Source organism: Spea bombifrons, chromosome 1, assembly GCF_027358695.1.
Source record: "Spea bombifrons isolate aSpeBom1 chromosome 1, aSpeBom1.2.pri, whole genome shotgun sequence".
NCBI lineage: Eukaryota > Metazoa > Chordata > Amphibia > Anura > Pelobatidae > Spea > Spea bombifrons.
The window spans coordinates 19,441,962-19,463,690 of NC_071087.1; the positions used below are offsets into that span (position 1 = coordinate 19,441,962).

The following is a 21,729-nucleotide window of genomic DNA, read 5'->3' on the forward strand; positions in this document are numbered from 1 at the left end:
ATTTACACGTTGCCTTATAGGCTATGAAAAACAAGTGCATTCAAATGTGGTCAAATGAACTGACAATTCAACACTTTAGTGAAAAAACAGTGTGAAAATCAGTTATATGATGGCTCACCTACCATACAATTGTTTTAACATCTTAGATATAAGGAAACTTTTGTATCAACAGTTTTTTTTTTTGTTTCCATATTTTTTTGCAAGATTGAATGCTTTTACGAAGTCAGCTGAGTGCTGTTATTTATCTGAGTGCTGTTATTTATCTTCCACGTAATCAAATTATCATATACAGCAAACCTACATTTCACATTCCAGTAAGCATTGTAGTCTTTTGTTAATCACATCTGGTTCATTCCATCCTCTCTTTTTTGTTTTTTCTGTATCACTGAACTTAGTTCCTTTATAAGCGTTGGCGGTAATGTTGCTTTGGATGCCAAAGGCTTTTTGTTGCATTGGTCTAGGTCTCTAAAGTCTGAGTCTTTGCTGTGCATCTCGCCACCATCATAGTTGCTTGGCATGGAAAGGTTTACCAAACTATAGTGCTTCTTGTGTTTTGTAAGGCGCCCTTCTTCTTTATTTTCCAATTCAGTCAGCATCGATGCCCTTTGTTTTAATGTTGAACTAAGGTCCTCTTTAGATAATGCTTGTTTGATTCTGAGCATGATTTTGTCTGGCCATGCATTATCATCCTTGAAATACAAAAAAACTATGTTAATATAAAATTTTTATAATTAATTTAATAGTGACAGTTTAGTACAACAACATTCATCACAAGGTGTCATTTGCACATTTATTTAAGCTCCCCGGCTACTTGGCTGCCTAGTTTTCCAATTTGACCAGATCCCCTTGCAGGGAAATAAGGTCTAGTTCAGACTGTATTACCTTACCTAATTTTGTGTCATCAGCAAACACAGGGACATGTTTTTCAATGCCCACTGCAAGATCATTCACAGACACATTAAATAGTAGTGGGCCAGGAGATCCCTGCGGTAGTCTGCTTGTCACTTTTGTCCAATTGCAGATTTTTCCATTAGCAAGTCACATGCAAGTCTTATTTTTTAGGTTTTGTTTTTTTTTCTGTGAATTAGCAAACTACTATACAAGTTGGAGCTTGTGATCAGTTTTGTCACACATGCCTTGTTATGCCTGGCACTTGAACATAGAGTGAATCAAGCCCAGAATCACTTATGTGACAGTGAAGAGGTAAAAAAAAAAAAAACAAAAACAAAAAAACAAAAAAAAAAAACCTTCTGTGTAGGTGAATAAATACAAGTCTCGGAATAAAACTTCAGACTGGATATCCAATATCAGATTGGATTCAGTGCCTTGCTACCCAAAAACCATATAGTTGAATTTTCCAAAATAACACAGATTGTAGAATTGTGAGATGTATAAAGAAAGAAATCTGCCTAGACATAATATATATATATATATATATACTGTATATGAATACTACATGGACATTGCTGCAAGTATATAACACAATGCACAACAGAAGCAGTAACAACTTTTTTTTCATTAGAAATTTCCAATTTATTTTAAGTTAGTGAATTATATTACCCTGCTCAGAATCAGGATCGTATTATTTTATTCAAATTTTCCTTGTGATAAACAGTGATAATAGCCTAGTGTTTAATCTTCAAATACTTAATTAATATCATACTTTCACTGGTATATGTAGTATTATGGAGATAATTATTTCACCAAGTACATTGGTACTTAAAACATTTGGACGAATGTATAAAGTATATTGAAGTGGGACTCATCGTTACCATGTGTTTCATTTGAACAATATCCTTCTCTTGTTCCATTTTAAATTCTTTCATTTTTGAATTTTGGTTTGTTGTTGGTTGTTCAGATTTTTTGGTCCTAGGAAAAACATCACCGGGATGCTGTGGAATGCAAATCATATATGTTATTGTTTTTTTTTTACAAGTATGTCTTGTCTCACATTGCATTAATCATCGGCTTGTAAACTGGTTGCAGTGTCAAATCCTATCAACAATGGTGTTTCTTAGTTTTACCGCAAGTGTAAGCTTTAGGGCTATATCAGGTGAGCTGCTGTCATAGCGATAAAATTGCTGCAAAAAAAAAAATCACAGCAACTTTATGTGAATTGTGCCTCATGGGGTTTGTCACATAAGCGACTGTCAATCTGACATACGCTCCAGGAAATAGCCTGCTATACCTTCCTTATGCCCATTAACTGTTGTAGGAAAAAAGCCACAGGGATTGCTCACCCTACCACAATCTACAGTTATTTTTATGTACCTAAAAGAAACAACAAATTAAAGAAAAGAACATATTCAAAGCAACGTTCACAACTATTTTAAATCATTGCTATCAATGTTTGAGGATGATCAACATAAATAAGATGACCACGTTGGTCTATATCAGTCATTCGTGTTTTTGAACAAGCAAATGCACTGAGAAAAACGGTAAAACTCATAGAAATATATGATCTAAGAGTATCCGTGATAGAAAAGTCTGTATTTATTTGAAGACTTTTAGCTAGTGGCTATGTATTATAGAGCCACTATTATTTTCTAGTGGATTTCTAGACGTCATGCACTCTAAAAGAAATAGCTGTATTTATTACACAATTTGTTAAGGCTTTCCAATAGTAAACTGTGTTCCCTACGCCTTCCCACACTGACTTTCCCAAGCGTTTTCTATAGAGTGAAGTTCATAGTTTTAAAAAGGATAATCATCCATATTCTGTTTTTGTTTAGCTAAAACCAACATTTTTTTGTATTATAATAATATAAGACTGGTTGTGATTTCTATTCTGCACGTTAGGCATGATGCTAAGTGTCAAGGGCCTAGCTGCCATTTGAGGAACCTCAGGGAGTTGCACAACTCGAAAGCCGTATTACCTGTACAAGCCATGACCCCAAGGTTATGGGTGAACAAAGGCTTCTTCATAACCTCAGTTACTTTGGCAGCCATATTGCCTGCACAGATCCATGATGCCCTCCATTGTGGCAATTGTTAGGCTTTCAGACTAGGACAATTATCCAGGCAAATTTAGGGCAATTGTCAACTTTGCCATTTGGGAAAATATTAACGTAAAGGTTTTTTTTTTAATGTAAAGTGAAATCATAATGTTCTAGTATTTCTGTGCTATTCCTCTACAAGTCTATGGATGTTTGGGAGTTTTTCGTATTGCCATTACAAGGCTTTCTTTAGGGAAGTTTTCCATTTAATATACGGCCTTCTTCATAACAAGCACACTTAACCTGTTTGAAATGTCAAAGTACATAGAACATAATGACAAAGTACTATTTAACAAAATTCATGCAGCTCTACAGTAAAAATGCATTGCCTTAGAAAAGATAAATGGTGGGCAAGGTCGCAGCAGTTTGATTTGATTCATTTCATTACTGTATGTGTAAAATTATCTTGTCTGTTTTAAAAGCGTTCAATCATGTTCAGTAAAATTAAGAGGAAATTTTCAGATCCAGTACGCTGAGCTGATAGGTGTTATTACAAAGCACTTACAAGCATCAATTAGCAGCGTGCATTGTTTTATAAAGGATGATTAACTTCTACAAGTAATATACTCATTCAGCCTTGAAGATTCTAAAAAGTTACATTCCTACATGTGAATAAATAGTTATAAATTGCAAAAAAAAATACAAAGTCTGCCCTGTTTTATAGCTATTGTGTTGCTACCTACTCAACCAGACAGATTTCTTCCTACATTGACACAATGGACTACTTAAATGTTTATTGAAATTTCTGTACGATTAATCAATGGAGTCTATAAGCATTATATGTTATGTGCACCTCTTACTGAATAGTAAACTTGTGCATTCAGACTTGTACAAATTGTAATTGTAACACATTTTGCCAGTTTTGTTAATCCGTACAAATGTCTGAAAACTCAAGGAAGCAGCTTAAAATGTTTGTTTAAATGTAATTGTTTTTTTCACTCAATCTCTTATGCTTACGCTCCCACACTCTCTCAATGTCTCCCTGCCTTCTCCAGCAAACGCTTCCGTTACCTTGTCTCCTTTTCCACACCTCTGCTTCTTGCCTTGCCTCTTCTTCATTCTCTCGTCTTTCTTCTGTCTTCTTTCTTGGGCTGCTTCTCCCCTATATCTGCTCTATTAACTTGTCCTCCTGGAAGTACTCCAAGAGGCCAGAACAATGCAGATGGATTAGTGGAGAAAGAGACAGGCAGGAACCTCTCTCTTTCTCTAAGCATCCATCTGTGTTATTCTGGCTTGGTGTTCTTCCATAACTGGGTGAAGCCTCATTGCACATCCTCTCCCCCTATTGGAGGAATGAGAAAGAGGCTCTGTCCTGTTATAGATGTACTACACCAGGCCTGAATAATGCAGATGGATCAACAGAGAAAGAAGCTTTTCTGCACCTCTTTTTCTCCACAAATCTCTCTATTCGGGGGAGAACGAGTTCTCTAAGGCTCTACCTTTTTGGGGTGAAGCGGACCAAGAAAGGTGTCAGAAGAAGCGAAGAACAGGAAGTGGCAAGACAAGAAGCGAAGCTGCAGAAAAGGAGACATTTACCTAATCAAGTATTATTGTTAAGCTGGCAAGTGCTTAAGCTATACCTACAGATATTACTAAGCTGAGAGTGACGTGCATTCATTACCTGAGCATTGAGTAAACTGTACAACCATTCCATTTGAGTTTCTTTTGAATCGCAACAGAGATGCCTTAAAAAACATGAACAAAAATAGTTTGTTAAATTTTTATTATTCAAAGTAAAGTATTTTAAGCCACTTACTAGGTCCAGTATATTGTCGTATTAGCATTGTGCTGTATATTTTATACCATTTATATGGCCTTGCTCGTGCTTTTCTACTTAGTTAGAACATTGGTTAATGTAATACTCTTTAAACTAAATAATGCATAAGAAACAGTTATAGAATTTTAATACTCAATTTCTTGATTTCAGTTAATCTTATCAACATTGTACTTATGTGCCCTCGAACTTGTAGTCATGAAGCCAAGTTTTGTTTTTGAAGCAGCAGTTTCAAAAGCAGAAAAAAACTACATTTACTTAGAAACCACCCATATGCTTTTGCAGCGTCATATCTCTCCCTCTCTCTCTCTTTAATTTTAATTGTAACATCCTTTGTTATCTTTCTTTATTTAATATCAATATTTTGTTGCCATACAATACAGAAAATACAGAAAGTGCTTGTTTTTCCTAAGCAAGTGAAAAACTCTCACTTATGCTTATCAATTATATATTAAAAGGAAAACAATTACACACTAATTAAAATGTTTATATTAAACATTGAATTTAGTTTAGCCTGTATCTGCTAATTATACACATTTTTCAATTTAATGTCTATAAGTGAAAACCAATTATTCTTACCATTGGTGATTTTCAAAATAAATTGTTAAGCCAAAGCTGTTGAAAACAAAAAAGAAAATCAAATTATGCTAGAATGAGGCACAATTTATATAGGGAAACAAATGTGTTGCTAAGCTTTGTTGGCCCTGCTTTAATACAACAATGTGTTAGAATAATGTGAAATGTTTATTGAGCTGTCATTAAACTAAAAACTGCCTAAAAATTACTAAACTGTCTTCAGCACATTAACCCCTTAAGGACAATGGGCGGTCCCAAAACCCATTGAAAACAATGCATTTTGAGCCCGTACATGTACAGGCTTTGTCATTAAGGGGTTAATGCAAGACATTAATAATATTCATAAGTGGGCAGAGCAGGAATCTGTAAAATAATGTAGACAAAAGTACAAATAAAACACATTCTTTCATTCTTTTGTGAGACACGGTAACTTTATTATTTGCATTACATTTGAGAAGGTTAAATGTTTTATAATTGTTGTTCAAAATGGGTATTGAATATTTATTTTTACTACTGACAGCTGCAAAGTTGTAAATTATAACTTCTGTGGTAAACATGATTGACAAAAATACATTTTAGGACTGGCAAAAATGTATCTATTTAGAATAATTACTTTCATTGGGTTGGAGTCTTTAGTTGAAGTGAATACATTTTATTGGGCCAAAATAGACAAAGATCTAAAGTAACATACGTTTTCTTCCCATAAAATAATACAAACCCTACTTATTTACTGGAATAGCAGCAATCATGCCAAGTTTTATGCCACTGATATTTTCTTTGAGAATGTTTACGTCTTATTTGTAGTCATGTGATTGGGTGCTTATGTTATAGTAATAAAAAAAGGTTTTAGGTGTTTGTGTTTACCAGTATAAGAAGCTGGATCACTCAGTTTAAATGCTGGGAACACGAAATAAACTTAGTAGCACTATATAAACTTAATAAATTGCAAATATGCAAATGTATGTACAGCTTTAGATAAGAGAGCCATTAGTTTATTCGTCTTTGATAACTATAGCTTTCTATATTAGTATCATTTTTAATGTACAAACATGCTCTTGCTTACCTTGTTGGTGGTTTTAATTTCCTTTTGACACCAATATACAACTTGCAAGAAACAACTGCCAACATTTTCTCTGGTTTAATACTCTGCATTAAAACAAATAACAAACAGTATACAACATTTATATATAGATAGACAGCAAGTTTAACAAATACATGGAAATATCAGGAAGTGTCAGGAGTTAAAGCAACCCACTACTTACTATCAAAGTGGTTTATTGTCTAAATTGTAAGTGGTTGCTGCAACTTAGTTTAAGAGTTTGGAGCAGCAAGCTTATAGGAGATTGACAAAAGCCCAACTTGCAAATTCACTAAAACCAACTTGCATTAGAGCTCACAAACAATATCTCCCAACTCGCATACACTTGCAGGAGGTTTCTAAGTGCCATGAGAGGCCCACCAGAGCACACACAACAAGCTGTGCCCAGTTTTGTGGAAGAGGGTCTGCCAACCTACTATACGAGTTAGAATATACCTCTGCACAGACCTCATCCCACAGCTCTCTCCCTCCATCCATCTCTGCCTTGCAGAATTGAAGTGAATGGGATGGGGATGTGTGAGAGGTACAAGGTATGCTATGTGCCTCCCACTGGGTTATTTTTATACATTTAAGGCCCTCACCCCCCTGAGCAAAGGTTGTCTTGCTTTATACAATTTAATTCAGGTGAGTACATGCATGTTTAGTTCAATTCACATGCCCTCGCGTGAAACTTGCAAAATCTAAAGTCACAGAAATCTGGTCAATTATATTAACCCTTTACTTAAATGACCACTGGGCTTTTTTTGCGAATAGAATAAATAAAGCTTCTGTTCCACCTACTAAAATATTATTATGACAAATGTAGGTGCATGTGCAAACCTTATCACTTTTTTTTATCACATGTTTAATTTGTTACCTTGCACAATAATATTTGTTTGCATTTTTATCTGTGCTCTCTTGCCATATTGTGGGTATGCAGAATATTTTTGCAGGGTCATAAGAATTTAGTTCCAAGCACATAAAAAGACTATTCATTTCTATACATTACAATACAACAATTCTGTTTACTAGACCTATATTGAAATCACTGGTTTTAACAAAGTAAATTATTTCGCAACATTACAAACATCACCAGATTTGTATTCTTTATAAGGCATTCTGTTACATTTTCATAAAATGTTTGATTAACACAACTTCTAGTATCAAACAGTTCTTGTACGAGTTCAAACAGATATTTGCAAGCTTTAAAGGAAATGCAAGTAACACTTAGTTAACATTCATGCTTTTATAGCATGCAAGCTTATGCAAATAGATATTAATCTGGAAAAAAAAAGCACACCTCCAAGAAACATTAAAAGTGCAAAAAATGTTCCATCTAGATGTAGATTTTTTTTTGCTTTGTTGTGCTTTTGTTGCAAAGTGTTCTAGCAAAGACACATAATCAAGAAGATTTAATGCTGTGCTTTTATTAACCTGATTAAAACACATAGGTTTACCTAAAATAGCTAATTATTAAAAATAGGCTTTTTGTTATTCCTAAAAGAAAGTGCTGCATTCCACAGACATTTTTACAGTATGCATACTTTTTTCATAGCCAATTAATATGGCTGTATGGATACGAATATAGAGAAACAAATTACATTGCTAATGGATAGAATGATATATTAATATTGCTTATTATCTGGGTCATTTTGCAAATACTAAACTTTAAACATAAGACGTCATGTAAATTTCTCCCTTGTACAGAAAATTCATTAGATATGGTTTTGCCACTTCTTGCCACACGTCTCCACTTCTCTTAAATAATAAACAGTCTCTCGCTTGTAAAGTAAATATGTCCAAAACAATTAAACTTTTTTAAACAGGAAAAGAGCACAGCATTAGGTAGTTCTGATAAATCATTCTAGTTGTGATAAAACTAATGAACGAGAGAGTTCTTCTTTAATTATCCTGGCTTTATTTTTTTGATAAAAAAAAACCAATATGGATGAAATACATCAGTCACTCTATTGAGCAATTTTGTTTTCTTCTGTTTTTGTCCTGTGTCATAGAGTAATATATTTAGAATTTTTAATTTTTGAATGCAGAAAATTCAATTTAATTTTACTACCATGAGGTACCATTACTTGAGGCACCGAACCCAGAAAGCACAGACTACTACAGTATAGTTGTACTCTATTGGTCACAAATGGAGAAACATAAGTCCCAGTGAGGTTAAACTTATTATTTTGGTGTAGAGAACTTAAGTCTAGGAAGAATTAGGCTTTGTTGAGTATAACAAAATACTGTTAGGATAAGACTATAAGCTATAAAGATGAACAGAAGAAATAAAGATCAAGGGGAATGTCTCCCAAGTATTTTGGGGTCTTCCTAATTTAGGTAACTGCTATCTCATTCTCATGGACAACATATCCAGCAAAATATGCAGTAATAAACGTAATTAAATTAGCAAAATTGTGTCAATTCATGCAAATCTCTGAAAACGAGGCCAAGCCTCCCATGAAAAAGCTCTGAATTTTTGTCCGAGCTCTTTCACTCCCACTCTCTGAATCTCTTGCTAGCTTCTCTGCCAGCAACTTCAGTGTCTTGTAGCCCTGCTTCTGCGTCTTGCATCTTCTTGTTCTTCTCTTTTCTCTCTTCTTTCTTTGTCCACAACTCCGCAGACATAACCACCTGGCGAATTTTAGCCAAAATGATGGAGCTTCCAGGGACATTCTCTCTCCCAATTGGAGGGTCGAGGGAGAGGACATCAACGGAAGCTTTGCCATTTTACCCTAAGATTACCTTGTGTTTTGGCTGAGGTTATATCCGCAGAGATGCGGACAAAGAAAGAGGAGAAGAGAAAGAAGAGAGAAGATAGAAGGGAAGAGAAAGGAAAACAAGAAGATGTGATACACAGAAGCAGAAGTAGTTGACAAAGAAGGTAGAGAGACATTCAGAGAGCAAGAGAGAGTGAACAAAAATGAGAGGTGAGAAAGTGAGAGTAAAAGTGGGCATCAAACAACGAATTTCGTTTCCAAATCTAAATGCCCACTCGAAAGGAATTTATTGTCCAAAAATGAAAGGGCCAAAAACGAACAAAAAAAATTGTCCAAATCCTTTTTGGCCCATTTGCAAATGCCTAGCGGTTGGCCAGCATGCTGCCTGTGAGTCCAGGTGCACATAAGTGGCTAAATAACAAACAAAAATTGTCATGTTGAGGGTAAGATTATCTCAAATTCATTAATGATATATTACATTGACCATACAATATATATATATATATATATATATATATATATATATATATTATTTTTTTAATTTGAACACAATATGCAAAATCTCTTATTTATAACTATATAGGAATTACAAGCTGCTTGGCTGTAAACTCCATCCGAGCGGCTTTAAAAGACCATAAAGTATTTTGTGTTGATTAGTGTGAATATACGTATTTTTGGATGGTAAAAAGGTGTTGTAAACATTGCTGCACATTTCTTTAGAAACATCACAATTTGAATATATCTATTTGTTTTAATTACACATTTTCATTAAGATGAAAAGCCCATAATATTTTTACTCTGACTAATTCGATGCTCACAAGTGTTCCAGATTTTCCTGAGTAAATTGTCATTTAAATAACTTGTTTCTATGTTGCTTAAATATTGCCATAAAAGTTACTAAAATATGCAATTAAATAAAGCACACCTGCTAGAAACACATAGATGAGAGCATACGGTGGTTTATCACAAATTCTATTTTTATCCATGAAAATCATAATCAGTTATTTCACTTTTTTGTTGTATCACACATCGTATCCTACTCTTCGCCTTAAGCATTTGACAAGGCGTTAATGAACTGAAGGTAGATGGCCTGGGAACACACACGAGTGTCCCCCCCCCCCGCAATAACATTTACATATACATACCCTGTAGGAACAGCAATGGAAGCAGGGATTTGAATATAAATATTTAGCTTTATTGACTTGCACAAATTATATTTGCATGAATGCAAATAAATATTCATTTTGAATTTGAAATTTTAAAAAAGAGTAGCCACTCTGTAACATTTTTTCTTTATTTCCATGTTTTACCTATTGCTATTTCTCTAGTTGTCCAAGGTTGTTTGCAATATGAAAGGGTGTGTTGATATCTTAATAAAATGCTACATTAACGGATATAGAGTATATTTAAGTAATTTCAGAGGAAGAAGAAGATGAAAGGTGAATCATTTTTCACATCTCCTGACACTGCCATCCCTTATTTTCTACCAATTCTGTTTTTCTCTGGGCTAAAGGGAGGGTTTCCAGGAGAATTGGTATTTGTATTCCCTTCCTCCACTATTGTAGGGGTTTCTCCAGCAAGATGGACTGGAGACTGGAGCAGCACTTTCGATCTTCAGGTGTGGGGAATGACGTTTGGCTTTGCTCATTCATTATCAACTTCTTCAGCCTTATTGTCCTTTTTTCCTCTCAATAGGAGCAAGACCTGTGTGTGCCTTGCCCTACCCTCCCATCATGTTTCAACCCTATCTCATCTCCCCAGGATGTTCCAATGTAATTGTATGCAGCATGTAAGGCATCAAATAATAAGCTTCTATGTGTTTACACTCGGTACATTTATTTACTAGACTTTACTTTTTTAATATGCTCAGAAAGATGACTTCAGGATGTGCTCAGGGCCGACCCAAGACAAAATGCCGCCTGGGGCGAATTTTAAAATGCCACCCCCCCCTTATCTACCCTTCCTCTCCCTCCGTCCCTCCCTATTATCTACCCTTACCCCCCCCCTTTTACTTACCTTTCAGCAGTCCTGCTGCGAGTCTCCCTGTTCGGTCTCGGTGCCAGCTTGTAATGCTGATCGCCGGAAATGAGGTAATCTTCCGGCACTCAGCATTACAAGCCGGCACCGAGACCGAACAGGGAGACTAGCCGCAGAGGAGAGAGGGGCGCCGAGCGGGTACTGACAGCTTGGTAAGCGAAAACCACTCGGCGCCCCTTTCTCTCTCTTTTGCTTTTAAAAAAGGGCTTTTGGGCCGCAAAGTGCCGCCCCTTCAAAAGTGCCGCCTGGAGCAGTTGCCCCACTCGGCTCCATTGTCGGGCCGGCCCTGGATGTGCTTATTTGTAGAGCTGAATACAGTACAATGAAAATTCAAGCTGGGGCCCAATTTCACAGAGATAAAAATGAAAATAAAACAGATTTGTCTTCTAATTATAGAAGGTTTTTCTGGAACATTACAAGTCATTGAATCATTCACTGTACAGGTCTGTATGCACATATAATGAGTATTATACAGTGATATGTATGCTGGGTCCCTAAGGAGGCATCTCAAGGTCATAGTTTCATTACAATCTCTTCAAAACTCCCAGTCATCATCATATATAATATAAACACCTGATTTTTTTTCCAGTGGTTCAACTTATATATACGAACTTGTGATTCATTCTCACACATTCTATTTCTTAACCACATATGACACATTTTTCAATATATATATATATATATATATATATATATATATATATATATATATATATATATATATATATATATATAGTCATCATTGTGCCATACAAAAAAATGGAATACCCAGTTAAACAAATTGGAAAATGTTTTCCCCATACCTGAAATCTCATATGGATAGATTAAAGTATAATGTTAGCAAAGTGTAGCATTGAAAGTACTTTTTCATTTTATAAAAATACACCTTATTTATATAGTGTGTGTATATATATATATAGCAAAAACAGTGCTTTATTTTTAATCGCTCAAACGCAAAAACACAAATCATAAGAACAAAAACCTAGCTCCCAATTGGAGCCCTCTCTAACTAAACTATGCTGGCCCAGACTGACCAGCCTAATCACCCACAACCTCAACCTCCCAGCCAGACCCAGCTACGCCAGGCTCTGGAAAACCTCCCCCAGACAGCACACACAGGTCCAGGTAGGTATTGCCTCACTTGACTCAGGGATGGTCTTCTTCAGGGCCTCTGCTTGCCCTGGGAGAGCAGGGAACTTCCTCTTCACCAACAGTCTCTCTGCTCACCAAGCTCCAGGGGGTTTTAATGCCCGGCACCTGTGCCTGATGCCGGCCCCATAGTAATCCCAGACCGGGTCCTGCAGACCTCTAACCTCTTGGAAAGGCCGGCATAGATTTTCCTCTGAACAGGGGGAACAGAGCATTGGCCCACCCTGCCCTCCAACTGCTCCACCCCGGGGACCCATATGTATGATCTACATAGCACCTGTACCCAAAATGCCATGCTAATCATCTCCCTGTGGTTTACAGGCTCACAATATATACATACATACATATATATCACAGGTAAAACATCCATAGATGGCAATTAATAAAGGTTGAAGCATAATTTTTGTCCAACTTGCAATAAATAAATAGACTAGAAGCAAGAACAGGAGAACATGGAGTGTAATATAGAGAGAATATTTTAATCATAGACATATTTAGTAATATGTGAGTGTTTTTTGAATATTCTATCAATTTCTAGGAACTAATCCAGAAGTGGTTAATGAATTAAACATATTCTACTACATTGGTTATCCGCAATAATGATTTAAAATCTATTACTCTAGACCACAAATGTTTGCAATGTAATTGATATATTTGCTTAATATTAAAATGTTAACATTTGGCTGTTGATAATAGTAATTGCCGTTTTTGCAGATAGATTGTTTATCTATTGTTAATAATTGGTAACTGCATTCACGTGAAAATAAGACATATGAAGCTCAGACTTGATAAAGCTGGTATCAACGTTCATGAACATTTATTTTTCTTCCTTTTACTTTTTTAGTTATCCTGTTTATTTACTTATTGACTTGAATATAGTGTTTTTTACTTGTCCAATAAACCTTTTTATCTAGTTATTGACATGGATAACCTCTGCTAATTTAAATATTTTAGGCCAGTACCAGAAGCTTTTTTGTGCTTACATGTCCTTCCACATACGACCACCAAGGGATCAAGGGAAATAATAGAAACTTTATATCGTTATTTTATGTGCTCTTAATAATATTCCCTTTTTGTAATGTGTTTTGGTCAGGAATGGACAGTGCACCTTGAGTCTGTCCTCTGTTAGATGTGATTTAGAAAGCATTTTTACCGGGCCACATGGGTGGTCTTGCTGCCATGGACAAATGGTCCCAGCCCTTCCATTGATGAAAGGAATTCAACTGCAAGTATTTTAGGAAACCTATAATGCTGGATGTCTTGTCCCACAAAGAAGTAATTAGGTAAGCAGTGTAAAAAGTGCAGAATCAGAACACTTTGTTCAATAAATTAATTCCCCTTTTTTAGTTTTAATTGATTACTATATTTATCTTACCAAGTCTCTTATCTGTTAGCTATATTTTAAAATGTATCATCATTCTTTCCTAAGTAAGGTTGACATCAGAATAGTCCCAGAGTGGTCTCCTAGTACTTGGATGGTTAAGCATGCCCCTCACATACAGTACCTTTATGTCTTTATACAGAAGAAGTTTCCTTTCTCGCAATACAAAGTATCTGTCTTGAAATTTGTTCCCCGCAAGAAGTTTTGATGGTTCCTCCTTATATTTCACGTAACCTGTGTGCATTTGATACAAAGACTTCTTTCCTAAAATAATAACAAAAAACATAATTGAAATATGAGTTTCAATAATATAATTATCATCAACAATAGTATCAATAACATCACACAGCAATGCTAAAAGCTCTCTTGCTGTAATCAGACCTTTTCTGTACTGGCGCCTGAAAACACTATACCTAATATTACATTATACATAATATTACCATAAAGTTGAAGAATGATTGTTGGTTAAAAGCAATGTCATACATTCTCCAAAGAGTGCAATCTGCTAAAAAAATAGATTGACTACCCTATACACCTTGTCTAGCTGATGGCTAATTATTGTGATCAGAGAAAAACATGTATATCTAGTGTCATAAGGTTAGATGACATTGGTTCTTTATAAAGAGGATGGTGAATAGGTGGCATAGCCTTCCACAGAGGTGGTAGATGATAATACAGACAGGGAATTTAGGCATCTAGCACCCTGGGCAAATGTCCAGTGCGTTGCTGCCCCTCAGTGGCTCCATACATACCTGATCTACCACTCCAGCATTAGTGGGTAGATATGCCTGGTGGCACACTACATAAGCATGAAAACGTAACGTACAGCCTGTCATATAGAGTCACTGGCCGTGGTGACATCTTTAGGTGGCCACCAGCCTTAAAGTGGCAGGACCACCTTGTTATCCCCCGTCCAGTCATGCATGGGAGAGTCATAAAGCTATTCTAAAACATAAGACAAGGTCATGATCTAAGAAAGGTGTAAGATCTTATAGCAGGAAGAACAAAAATGAAGACTAGATGGCCTTATGAGGGGTATGAGTAAAACATTGCTTTCATAATTCATAATTTTCCATGGATCGTGCCACATACCTGTAGGCGTGTATTATCTGCAATTCTACTTGACGTGCAATAGAAGTCCAACTTCCTTTCAAAGGGGTTCTTAGAAATATATTTAGGAGTCTAATTCCACACACTTTAACTGTGCTGTTCCACTTACATAAAACATTAACTGCACTTACTAGTATACTAACCAAATAAATCTTAGCAATTATCTCATTTCATTGTTTTGCCTGCAGCATTAATCACACGAAAACACGGAAACATTTAAGAAGATAATATTGGTTTCCTGGGTAACAGATTGTCATTACCTGATATTATATCACATGACAATTAAGTGCCCCTGCCATAAACTAATGAAGGAGGCAAAATTGCACATGATGAAATAATTATTTCTGGGAAAGACCTGGGCATTCATCAGTACTAGGAATGATATTGTTAATGCTAAGGTTTGTTACAAAAAATATAAGATTCAGCAGAGTAAGTGAAAACAGAATCATGAAAATGTATGACACATCAAACAAAATCAAATCACGAAGGTCACCACACAATACAGCACCAGAAACACTCTAAACAACTGAAAACATTTGAAATGAAACAGTTTGTAATTTACTAAAATTTTATTTAGTGCTGTCACAGACATTCCAAATATTTGGTGTAGGGATTTTCACGTTTCCTTAGTTACCTGCTTTCCATTTTTTCAGATGAGCTTACAGGGATTTTTTTCCCATGGTAATGGATTCAAGTGAGATGATCTTTGCTTTTACATTGCATTTGGAACAAAGTAATAGACCCTTTCAGAGAGACCTTTCAGGGTAAGTTTAGAAAATAATGGCATACTTTAAATCGTAATGTTATTTGTGCAGCTTCATATATGATGCACTTCACATCTCTGCTGTTGATGTTCTCAGCTCCAGCAGAGCAGATAAGCTAACAGCAGAAACATTGATCAACCTATAAAATATTAGGTCAGTGGATTAGTATGGTTACATGGTTTTCAGATGGATATTGGGAAGTCTCCAGAAAGTTTTAAACTCAAACTGTTTTATTTTCAGCAGAATTTGACGGCAAATCAGAAACATTTGACCCCATGCAGTCAGTCAATTTCTGATATTGAAATATGTTTTTGTGTTTAGATTCGATAAAGTTTGTGTTTTTGATTTCACAAATGTGAATTATAAACAAACATCAATTGACCAGCGTCTAAATGGCTCACACTAGCCTTTTTTATTTATGTTTTGCCTGCCATTTTCTAAGATAGAACAATGCTCCTACACTCTAAAAAATCTTAAAAGCTTAAAACGTGTCCTCCTAATGCCAGCCTTAATTCTGAGAAGAAACCACAAGTTCTTCATACCTTTGAGCTCCCCATGCCACTGTGACTTATCTCATATAATGCTCACTAAAGTTAAATCATCCTTGCTCAAGCAACTTGCTTTCAAAGGGGTTCTGTAAAATTGCCCTGCAACCCCATAATACATTGAAAAGCTACAAGAGTGGGCCCCTCTTCTTTTTTTGTATCAGTATGTCCTGTGTTAACTGTCAATTTTGGATATTGCCTGTAATGTTATTAAAATTTCTAAATCTGCTGATGCTCTATAAATAAAATGTAATGCAATATAAAAGCAGATGCATGTGTAAATATGCCTTATACTCACCTGAGTTCCAGAGCACTGGACTACAAGTATGATGTAGTTGTAAGTCAAGTTGTCAGTAAAGTAAAGTAAACTTGTCTGACTTGACTAGTCACATGCTTGCGTATGCTAACAGTTTCAAATAACAAATCGTATATTTAGTAATACAATATATAATACATTAAGGAAGTAGGTCCCTGACAAAAAAAGAGCCTTCATTAACTAAATGTCCTTGCTTAAAAAAGGTTTCATGTTTCTTAATAAAAAAAATCATCTACTCCTACAGAAAATGTATTTATATACTTTATCTTACAAAAGGAGAACATTAATTATGGATAACATTGTGGCTTTAGGGATCAAATTTCACTTAACAAGCATATTTTAATTGGTACTGCGCGATTATTTGCTACAGTTATTAGACATTATTTTAGCAGTGAGAATTAACTAGATACATTACTGTGTCTTAATATATACACAAGAGTGGGATGTGCTTAATTATCCAAGCAACAATCACTACATTTTTTCTATAGAAACATCATGCATGTTGTCCAAAGCATACATATATATATGTATGCATATATGGGTGTATGCATATTAATGTTTGGTATTCTACTTACTTTTTTTATCTCAAATGATAAATGTAAATAACATCTTCAGAGAATTAGCACTATGCAGAACATTAAGACTTTGGTTAACCCCTAGATGGGAAACATCTCACTTGCTGCTCATGCTGTCCCATATTTTAAGTATCATAGACATAACATGTTTTCTAACATACAGTACTGACCAAACAGATCCTTGTACATCCTGACCACCAGATGGGCTTCATCCCCATGAATGGAGGTAGACATCTTTCTTAAATGCTACTTCAGGCCTCACTTATGAGATGGAGATTAACATTTCACAGGCTAGACAATGTGGCTGATCTTGGACAGTATTTTCATGAACATCAATGGATAATCTTTATTCTTTATATGATTAAGACTTGGCAAATTAGGTTGTATTTACTTCACAAATGCCCCCTGTGATTCACCATCTGCATCGATCCCCAATTGCCCAGATCTAATCCCATGAAGGACCAAAGTGCTCCTCTCTACAACATGTTTATATCTCTGCAGCAGAGAACTTGTACTCTGTATCCGGGAGAAGATCTTTTGGTGTTTGACCAGATCTGTGATCCCATTCTTATTCAGGAACCAAAAAAATGTAGTGGTCCAGAGGAGTAGAGAATGGTGACCCCTACTTCCTGTGTTGGGGAAGGTAAGATTAACTAATACTGCAAAGGTTAGAATGCTAGGGGGTAGGTGGGAGTAGTGATTAGTCCCAATAAAGAATTAATAAAAAGTAAAAAGGGAGAGAAAGGGGTTAAGGGACAAAATAAGGAGGAAAGAAAATTAGATAAATCAGAGAATGAGTAGGGAAAGAGGTCATAAGGAAGGAACCAGCAGAGAGAAGTCAGTTAAAAAAGGAAGAGAAAGATATTTGTGAAAAATGCTGCCAAAATAAAGATGAATACAGGTATATGAGAAACGCTATTAGGTTACTTGCAGCTTGCCTCCTAGGTGCATTGTGTGGGCCCAACATACTTCCAGTATCATTCTTCCTACTGGGTGATCAGGCTCTTGGAGGTGCTTCTAAAGAAAATCCCTAAACTGGCCCACTTACACTATACAGGCCTGTGTCTAGCCAGCAAAGCCTCCATGACATGCTGTAGCTGGAGCCACGGGCGTAGGAACCGGGGGGGACGGGGGGGACAGATCCCCCCCAGGAAATCATGCGGGGGGGACCGATAATAGAGCAATCCCCCCCAGTGCCCTCGGTGCACAGCTGCCCGATCAGCAGCTGCAGCGTGCAGGACTGGTTGGGGATTTCCCTAACCAGTCCAACACTTACCGGTGTGCTGTCTGTCACTGAGTGCCGGGCGATGGGATATGACGTTTATATCCCAGCCCCGGCGCTCAGCAGAAACAGCTCTGCGCAGCTGCACTGCACTAGAGCGGCAAACCACCAGAAGGGGAGGAGGAAGAGCAAGCAGAAAGCAGAAGAGAAAGGTAAGAGATGTGCAAAACGAGGGGGGGGGGTCTGATGTGCAAAACGAGGGGGGGGTCTGATGTGCAAAACGAGGGGGGGGGGTCTGATGTGCAAAACGAGGGGGGGGTCTGATGTGCAAAACGAGGGGGGGGGTCTGATGTGCAAAACGAGGGGGGGGGTCTGATGTGCAAAACGGGGGGGGTCTGATGTGCAAAACGAGGGGGGGGTCTGATGTGCAAAACGAGGGGGGGGTCTGATGTGAAAAACGAGGGGGGGTCTGATGTGAAAAACGAGGGGGGGTCTGATGTGCAAAACGAGGGGGGGGGTCTGATGTGCAAAACGAGGGGGGGTCTGATGTGCAAAACGAGGGGGGGGTCTGATGTGCAAAACGAGGGGGGGGTCTGATGTGCAAAACGAGGGGGCGGTCTGATGTGCAAAACAGTGTATATGTGTATGGGCAGTGTATATGTGTACGTGTGTATGGGCAGTGTATATGTGTATGGGCAGTGTATATGTGTACGGGCAGTGTATATGTGTACGTGTGTATGGGCAGTGTATCTGTGTATGGGCAGTGTATATGTGTACGTGTGTGTGGGCAGTGTATATGTGTATGGGCAGTGTATATGTGTATGGGCAGTGTATATGTGTACGTGTGTACGTGTGTATGGGCAGTGTATATGTGTACGTGTGTGTGGACAGTGTATATGTGTATGGGCAGTGTATATGTGTACGTGTGTATGGGCAGTGTATATGTGTGTGGACAGTGTATATGTGTATGGGCAGTGTATATGTGTACGTGTGTATGGGCAGTGTATATGTGTATGGGCAGTGTATATGTGTACGTGTGTGTGGACAGTGTATATGTGTATGGGCAGTGGACAGTGTATATGTGTATGGGCAGTGTATATGTGTACGTGTGTATGGGCAGTGTATATGTGTATGGGCAGTGTATATGTGTACGTGTGTGTGGGCAGTGTATATGTGTATGGGCAGTGTACGTGTGTATGGGCAGTGTATATGTGTATGTGTGTGTATGGGCAGTGTATATGTGTACGTGTGTATGGGCAGTGTATATGTGTATGTGTGTATGGGCAGTGTATGTGTGTATGGGCAGTGTATATGTGTACGTGTGTATGGGCAGTGTATATGTGTACGTGTGTATGGGCAGTGTATATGTGTACGTGTGTATGGGCAGTGTATATGTGTACGTGTGTATGGGCAGTGTATATGTGTACGTCTGTATGGGCAGTGTATATGTGTGTGTATATAAGGAGTGTATTTGTCTTATAGTGTATACGTCTGTGTAAGTATGTGCAAAGGCAGTGTATATTTATGGGGAGGCGTGTGTGTGTGTGAGCAGTTTATGTATGTTTGGGCAGGCGTGTATAAGGGTAGTGCATATGTGTGAGTACTGGCAAGTGTGTATGTGCAGGCAATTGCAGTGTATGTGTGTGTTTTTGTGGGCAGGCATGCGTAAGGGCAGTGCATATGTGTGTATGGATAGTGTATATGTGTGTATGGATAGTGTATATGTGTGTATGGATAGTGTATATGTGTGTATGGATAGTGTATGTGTGTGTATGAGCAGGCATGTCGTACTTAAAGGGAAGATTATGATTCCCTGTAACACATGTTTAACTCAGGGGCACCTAGGGTTAAATCCAGGCCTATTTCTGGTTAAAATGAGTATGTGTGTCACTGTATGTCACAGCATTCGGACACAAGAGAATATTTCGGGGTGCTACTTGGTCTAGGGCATCACTAATACAAAGCACCACGAGTTAATCTAGGGGTAGGCAGAGTAAGTGAAGGATGTGTTTGCGTGTCTGGGTGTGATAGCGTATGTTTGTGGGTTTGTTATTGTGCACATCTGTTTTTATGGGTATGATAGTATGTTTCCAGGTGTGTTATGGTGGGCATGTGTCTAGGTATATTAGGGTGGGAATGTTTTGGGGTGTATTATTGTGTGCGTGTGTATGTTATTCAAGTGTTTAAGTGTGTGGATATGTTCCTGTGTGCATGACGTGTTAGGAGTCTTAGATGGATCCTTCAATACATCATAGTAGTCTCTGTGGCCGTGTCCAGTGGGGTCCATCTGTGGTTGTAAGATTTTTCTGTTTCTGTGGGAATTTTCTCCCATTCATCCAGTAGAACGTTTTATGAGCTGTAGGTGATATACCTTTTTGGACAGCACTATGCTTCTAACTTTGTGGGAACGGTTTTGGGGAAGGTCCTTTTCTATTCCATCATGACTGCCCCAGTGTACAAAACAAGGCCCATAAAGGCATGGCTGCAAAAATTCCCCACAGAAACTCTCCAAAATCTTGTGGAAATCGTTCCCAGATGAGTGAAAGCCGTTATAGCGGCAAAGGGGGACCAACTTCATATTAATGTCTATGTATTTATAATGTGATGTCATAAAGTCCCTGTTGGTGAAATGGTCAGGTATACCCTACCAGAAAAAATGCTATCCCCCCCAGATTTTTAGGGGTTCCTACGCCCATGGCTGGAGCCCAGCAGTAAACAGAGGCATGAGATTCGGGGGAATCTGAGGGCACTGCCATGAGTCAGGCTAAGGATAATGCCAAACATTAAAATACAAATGACATGTCTATGTTTAAATAGTTATAGATGTTGCCTCACGCTTCCATTATCCTCATTCTTCATTTCATGAGAATATTTACTGTATTGTACTTTACATGGTCTCTCCTAAACAAAACACTAGGAAAGTATATGATCTTCAGTCATTCTCATGGTAAAGGACAATTATGAGTGAATTTATTTGCAAAATCATTGGTTCATAAATCAGTTCTAGGGCTGTGATTAAGCAAAAACGTAAATAATGCAGCTGCTATTTACTCAAATTGGTTTCTTTTGTTTTTTTTTTTTAAATGATAAGCAGTATACCAGTAACATGAAACATCTTTTATTTTATTGTTTCATGTCTTTTTTTTACTCATGGCACATAGATAATGCATTTTTAAAGAATGTCCAAATATCAGCAAAATGAATTCTATGTGCAGTTACGGCATGTTCTAAATAACTGAACTTGTTGCATGTGTAATATTGGAATATAATTGTCTAGTGGGCATTCTGGAGTTTGAAGGTTTTTGATATATTGTTGTTCTTGTGGAATTCTCTCAGGAGTTAGCGGTAACCAAAATAAGAGCTGAATATGTGTAAGTACACTTTCAGAGCAAACTTAAATAATAACAATAATAATAAGAAGAAAAGAATATTATGCAGAGATAACACACACAGTTCTTCAAATTACTTTATAACAAGGTCATATAT

General features: G+C 37.1%; 1 protein-coding gene across 1 annotated transcript in view; it reads right to left on the reverse strand.

Annotated features, from left to right (window-relative positions):
- Positions 1–229: 229 nt before the first annotated feature.
- The window catches only part of ARAP2 (ArfGAP with RhoGAP domain, ankyrin repeat and PH domain 2), a 103,045-nt gene continuing 81,545 nt past the window's right edge, over positions 230–21,729 (reverse strand). The window contains exons 27-32 of the mRNA XM_053458355.1: positions 13,836–13,975; positions 6,410–6,492; positions 5,350–5,385; positions 4,618–4,681; positions 1,773–1,892; positions 230–689 (exon numbers count right to left, since the gene is read on the reverse strand). Coding sequence (XP_053314330.1) covers positions 339–689; positions 1,773–1,892; positions 4,618–4,681; positions 5,350–5,385; positions 6,410–6,492; positions 13,836–13,975 — 794 coding nt within the window. The 3' untranslated portion in view covers positions 230–338. The remainder of the gene's footprint in view (positions 690–1,772; positions 1,893–4,617; positions 4,682–5,349; positions 5,386–6,409; positions 6,493–13,835; positions 13,976–21,729) is intronic.